The sequence below is a fragment of the Lycium barbarum genome, chromosome 11 (assembly GCF_019175385.1).
Source record: "Lycium barbarum isolate Lr01 chromosome 11, ASM1917538v2, whole genome shotgun sequence".
NCBI lineage: Eukaryota > Viridiplantae > Streptophyta > Magnoliopsida > Solanales > Solanaceae > Lycium > Lycium barbarum.
Window position 1 is genome coordinate 95,857,767 of NC_083347.1, and position 6,750 is coordinate 95,864,516.

The following is a 6,750-nucleotide window of genomic DNA, read 5'->3' on the forward strand; positions in this document are numbered from 1 at the left end:
TTCTATCACTTATTTACCTACCTTTATAGAGCCTTCTTGAGTTCCCTAACCCTTCTCACCTTTCCATATTATCAAGAGAGAGGATCAACATCAAGAGATTAAGGTAATCCATGGGAAGTGAAGTTTCTTGCTCGTTTTCAAAGTGGCGGTGAACTTGAGCTTGGAGGAAATTGAGTGAAGGGAAGTTCTTTGATTCAAGGTATGTTTTCCATCTTATTCTTATGGTTTATATAATGTAAATGTTTAGTACTCCTTGGAGAGTAAAAGAATGAAAGTGGAGAAGCCATGGACGATGTAATGAAGAAGATGACTTTGTGTGAACCTAAAAAGGGGATTTCAGCCCAACTTAGGGTTTAATGGAATATAAATTCTTGATTGTGATATTGGGAATGTAGTTATTGTTGCTTGGGAGTTATTTTGCCAGTTGGTGGAATTCGATAAAAATAGGGGAAGTGCTGCCCAAATTTAGTTAATTTCGTTAACTATGCTAGTGTGAGCTTAGGAGTGTTTCTTCAAGACTTAACTTTAGTGTAATTCCTCTTGAATGTAAACTTTGCAAATCGGAAGGAGAACGTTAAGCAATTAAGGAGATTCTAAGGTATGTTAAGGCCATTCCTTCTTCATTTTTGGCATGATTCTATATCATGAGCCAACAAGCGATTAAACGAGCTTCCATATTACTCTACTATTAGAAGCACTAGAAGTACTTCTGTCCTTGATGTTCCTATACCCTATATTATTGTTCCTTCTGTTCATGGGTTTTGAGATTTCTTATGTTGATGATGTAAGCTCAAAGGTTATCTTTCGATTATAATATGACCTTATGTCACTCCGAGAGTTCTATATGCACAATTCAGTTATGCATTGCATTCATATACATATGCATAATGACCCATGACCCTAAGGCATTATATACACGTGTATTATATGTATATGGGGCATGGGGAAAGGGATAGGTGTTATATACGCATTACCACTAGATCAGCTGGTGCACCGAGATGTTGATATATGGATCGGGCTGCACGTTCCACAAAAATGTATATGATGATGATGGCCGCAGAGAGGCCGATATGATATGATGGGATGCCCATAGAGGCTTGACAGGCATTATATACTCATAAATATACATGTATGACCTATATTTATATATATGAGCATGAATATCATTGCGAGCATGTAGATTATGCGCCCACAGAGGCATTGTCAGTTATATAGATTTATGCATACTTACAGATACTGGTTCATACAAACCTATGTGGACAATTAGTGGCATTTGAGTTCTAGATTCCGTTCATCATTCTTATGCTTATGTTACTCTTATGTCTATCTGTACTGATTCCCCTATTGCTCGGGGGGCTGCTTTCATGCCCGCAGGTTCAGGTAGACAGATAGGTGGTCTAGTTCAATAGGACCTCTATATCCATCAGTGGTCAGTGTGCTTTATTTGATCTGGAGCTGCAGTCTATTTTGGTATGCCATTCATTTACGATGTAGATGCATTATGAGTGTGACGGGGCCCTGTCCCGTCCTTTCTACAGCATTGTACTCTAGTAGAGGTCTATAGACAGTTGTATGTATATGTCAGATGATATAGCCTTGTCGGCTTCTATTCTTTTGGGTACAATATATGTTGCAGCTTAGTTAGCTTGCGCTGTGCTTTCAGCATGTATATATGTATATTCAGATTGTACAGAGTTCTTGATATCACCCTTTCATGGGGTAGTGTGAATTTAATTTAATTTATTTATGGTTCCTTGATGTTCAGCATTGTCCAGATATAAGTATAGTGGTGTTTGGTCATTAGAGGTCAGACACTCATCACCATTCATCGGTTTGGGTCGTGACAAATGTTCTCCAGTTCAAAAGTCTAGATATCTTGTATTAGGTTGTGGTTATTGAGTTGTATCTTTATCAGCTTAGTTAGAAGAATTAAAGTAGATACAAACATTCTAAATACAAGTAGGAGTTTAGTACTTGAAGATAGCTTGCTAGTCAGAGTTTGGGCAGCAAGGCTGAGGTAGGAATTAGGTTGTAAAGTTTGTCACTTAATTTGCAGTTGGCTCACAGTTGTACTGGATTTTGGGGGAAATCCTGTAGGTCTGTAGGTCGTGGTTTTTATCGTCCTTCTGTCATTGCTGTTGAGGAAAATGATCCTGAAAAAAGTTTAGAGGACAGAGGTGCAAGGTATCAGGATCTCAGGATACAAAATTCATGTGAAATTACATGCCATTCTAAGCATGGACATGCCTCAGGTTTTATCATCGAGCAGATAGAAAAGGTCCCAAATGGTGATGGTACGTATGAGCAGATGGAAAACTTTGATGATTTGCATGCTCTAGAATCATGTGAAGATGAAATGTAGGCTGAGGGTGCTGATAGTTTGGCAAATGCCAAAAGGGATTTTGAGGTTGCAGATAATCAAACAGATCAGACATTAAGTATTCCATCTTTGTATCAGGTCCAGGAAATTTATTTCTCTCCTGATAATAACATGAAGGAGGGAGATTTGAGCATCTCAATTAATGACAATGGCATTGGTTTATTTCCTCCTGAGAGGGAAGTGATCAAGGAGTTGGCAGTGGCACAAGTGGAAATGGACAATGTGCAGCCACTGGTTCCTCGGAGAAAACAATCTCCTTTGAAGGAACTGCATGATGTGATCTCTCATAATATTAATGTGGGAGTTGAGGTGGAACATGATGAGGGAAAGAACAAATTCAAAGAAAGTGAAGAAGAGGTTTCAGTGGAGCAGGTTTTTAATAATATGGTCAAAGAAGCTGGCATCTCACCAAGATCTAGACAGAAAGGCTCTAAGAAAGGAAAGAAACAAGTAATCACAGATACTATTCCTATAAGAGTAGTACCAAGAAGGGGTTGTAAGCCTATTTTTAAATGATGATGAAGACACTCTTTTGGAATATCAGATCTGTGAACACACAACAAGCTTTACACGGAGTCCAAATGCTGCATAGACATCACAAATTCTCCATTATAGCTTTAATGGAGCCTTTTCAACACTTTAGGCATATTCAGGGATTTAGAAGGAGATCAGGCATGAGACATGCCCATTACAACTGCAATGGTAAAATATGGTTCTTTATAAATGATAATGTGGATGTGGAGATTTTGCAGGACCTAGAACAACAAATTACTATAAAGCTGTTTTTCCAAGAGTGGAATAAGTCACTTATGGTAAAAATGGTCTATGCAAAGTGTGATCATCTGGAAAGAATCAGTTTATGGGATAGTCTGTATAGTTTGGCTGATAAAATGGAATTGCCTTGGTTGGTAGTGGCTGATTTTAATGTCATTATGAATGAAGATGAGAAGATTGGTGGTTTACCTGTATCTCCTGATGAATATGAGGATTTTGCATTTTGTATTAATTCATGTGAGCTGTTTGATATAAATTATAAGGGGAGTCTGTTTACTTGGTCTAATGGGAGGGCAGGTAGTGACTGTATTTTCAAGAGATTGGATAGAATGATTGCAAACTCTAAATTACAAGATTGGTTTGCACATATGGAGGTGCAACATTTATCCAGAACTAGCTCACACCATGCCCCTTTATTACTTACTTGTGGTGAATCTTCACATCACATAAGGAAGCCTTTCAGATTTCTAAAATTCTGGACAGAACATGAATCTTTCTTAGAGGTGGTTAATCAGGCATGGATCACAGCTTTTGAAGGGGATGATTTTATCAGATTTAAGCTGAAATTGAATAATGTGAAATCTGCTTTATCTGCATGGAGTAAGGCAACTTTTGGTGATATCTTCAAGCAACTAACAGTAAGGGAAGAGGTGGTGAGAATTAAAGAACAATGTTTTGAAGAGGATCCTACTCCTATGAACAGGATGGTGCCACAGCAAGCACAAGCAGCATTGAAGAAGTATGTTCACTATGAGGAAGAATTTTGGAGACAAAAGTAACATATGACTAGTTTTGCTGAGGGTGACAGGAATACAAGGTACTTTCATAGTATTGTGAATGGTAGGAGAAAGAGATTGCAGATCAGAAGAATTCAGAATCAGCACGGAATATGGATAGAAGGGGAGTCACTTTTGGCAGAAGAAGGTTGTATATTTTACCAACAGCAGTTCTCTCAAGAGGTTGATCCATTAGACTTTGAATTGCTACAACATGTTCCAAGTATGATGGATCAGGATACTAACAATCAGCTGGTAAACATGCCAACTTTAGAGGAGGTGAAGAAGGCTGTATTTGAATTATCTGCAAACAGTGTTGGTGGTCCAGATGGTATGATTGGAATATTTTATCAGGTGTGTTGGGACATTGTTGGTGCTAATGTATACAATCTTGTGAAAGCCTTCTTTGATGGGAAAACTCTTCCAAAGTCAGTCACTAATACCAACCTGGTACTATTACCAAAGAAGAATAACATTGAGACCTTTGCTGATATGAGACCAATCAGTCTCACCAACTTCATCAACAAGGTTATTTCTAGAGTGGTTCAGGATAAACTGGATGGCATTCTACCTTCTCTGATATCTCCCAACCAGTCTAGATTTGTTAAGGGCAGATGTATCATTGAAAATGTCCTTCTAACTCAAAAAGTTGTGACTGACAATAGACTAAGAGGAAAACCAGCTAATGTTGTACTTAAGCTTGACATGGCTAAAGCATATGATAGAGTATCATGGAGTTACTTGATCAGAGTTTTAAGTAAGATCGGATTTGCAGAAATTTTCATAGATATGGTTTGGAGGCTAATAGCAAATAATTGGTATTCCATACTTCTTAATGGTTAAGCTTATGGTTTCTTTCATTCCACCAGGGGTGTAAAACAAGGAGATCCACTCTCTCCTGCTTTGTTCATCTTATCTGCTGAAGTTTTATCTAGAACATTGAACTCTTTATTTGAGAATAATGATTTTAGAAGTTATGAAATTCCCAAATGGAGTGCAAATCAGAACCATCTGGCATATGCAGATGACACAATAATTTTTTCATCTGCTAATGCTAGATCTTTGGAGCTAATTATGGAGGTATTACATGCATATGAGCAGTATCAGGCCAACTTATAAATAAAGGCAAGAGCTCATTCTATGTATACAGTAAGGTGTCTAATGTGCTGATACAACAGGTGGAGAATATTACTGGTTTTAAAAGAGGCACTTTTCCTTTTACATATTTGAGTTGTCTTGTCACACATTTAAGGAAGAGGAAGGCTGATTACAATGATCTGATCAAGAAAGTCAAGAATAGGCTGTAGACTTGGAAAGGAAGATTGCTATCATTTGGAAGAAAAGTTGTTCTGATCAATAATGTACTAATGAGTATGCCAATACATTTGTTGTCAGCCATCAAACCCCTAAAATGTGTTATCAATGATATGCACAAAATCTTCTGAAGATTCTTCTGGAATAATAGTGAGGAAGGCAGAAGAAGACACTGGTCATCATGGCTAAACTTGTGTAAGCTAAAAGAGGATGGAGGAGTAGGCTTTAGATCTTTGTTTGATGTATCTAAAGCCTTATGTGCAAAACTTTGGTGGAAATTCAGGACAACAAATACTCTATGGGCAAGCTACATGTGGATCAAATATTGCAAAAGGCACAGTCCTCAGACTGTGCAGTGGAAGGGAGGTTCTCAAGTATGGAAGGCTAGGATAGAGGCTAGAGATAATATAGAGCAAGAAATATGGTGGGAACCTAGGAGTGGAACTGCAAATGTATGGTTTGACAACTGGACAAAGCTAGGGGCTCTATATCACATTATTGCAGATGATTTTGTGATAGATGAGGGTGTTCAAGATGTAAAAGAACTTATGTTGCAGGATGGTTGGAATATAGGAAGACTGCAGCAGTTATTCCCTATGGATATTGTGGATCATATATTAGAAGAATTGCACTTTCATGAACCAAAAGAAGAGTGGGATAGGCCAAGATTGATGATGACAGCATCAGGCAAATTTATTGTAGGCACTGCATGGGAATTACTGAGGAGCAAAGCAGTCAAGTCAGATGTCTTTAAGAACATGTGGATATCAGGGGTACCTTTTAAGATATCCTTCTTTTTCTGGAGGTTGTGGAAGTACAAAATACCAGTTGGAGAGGTAGTAAGAAGGATTGGGGTAGATACTGAGGCAACCTGTTACTGCTATGATTATAGGCAATATGAAACTGTGGATCATTTGTTTGTTACAGGAAATGTTACAACAAAAGTGTGGACTCATGTTAAAACTGCTGTTGGCATCACAACACAGTTTCAACAAGTCAGGCAGATTCTTCAAGTCTGGTGGAATGCAGATTGCCCCGCAAAGTTCAGAACCATCTTGAAAGCCATTCCAATGGTCACTATGTGGCAGATATGGAAGTGGAGGAATACTGTCCTACATGGAGGGAGGATGTCCATCAACAAAGTGATTTATGAAATAAACATGATCATATATTAGAATGAGGTTTCCGGCAAAACAACTTACCAAGATACATACCTCAAATCCTACAAGTCTTTGAAGCATACATGCCAAGAATTGTAAGCAAGATAGTGAAATGGGATTTTCTTATGCCAGGATGGTATAAATGCAATTTTGATGGAGCTTCTAGGGGAATTCCTGGGCCAAGCTCTGTGGCCTTTTGTATCAGAAATGCAGTAGGTGATTTCCAATATGTAGCAGCAAGAAGGATATCAGATGGTTCAAATTTGATAGCTGAAGCAAGGGCACTACATGAGGGTCTTAAGTACTGTGTTACACACATTCTGGTGCCAGTGGTGATGGAAACAGA

At 38.3% G+C, this 6,750-nt stretch overlaps 1 protein-coding gene across 1 annotated transcript; it reads left to right on the top strand.

Annotated features, from left to right (window-relative positions):
• Positions 1-3,936: 3,936 nt before the first annotated feature.
• On the top strand, positions 3,937-6,419 carry LOC132619998 (uncharacterized). The gene is made up of 4 exons (XM_060334740.1): positions 3,937-4,748; positions 4,800-5,010; positions 5,109-5,233; positions 5,378-6,419. The coding sequence occupies exons 1-4, from the start codon at positions 3,937-3,939 to the stop codon at positions 6,417-6,419; spliced, it is 2,190 nt and encodes a 729-aa protein (XP_060190723.1).
• Positions 6,420-6,750: the final 331 nt, after the last annotated feature.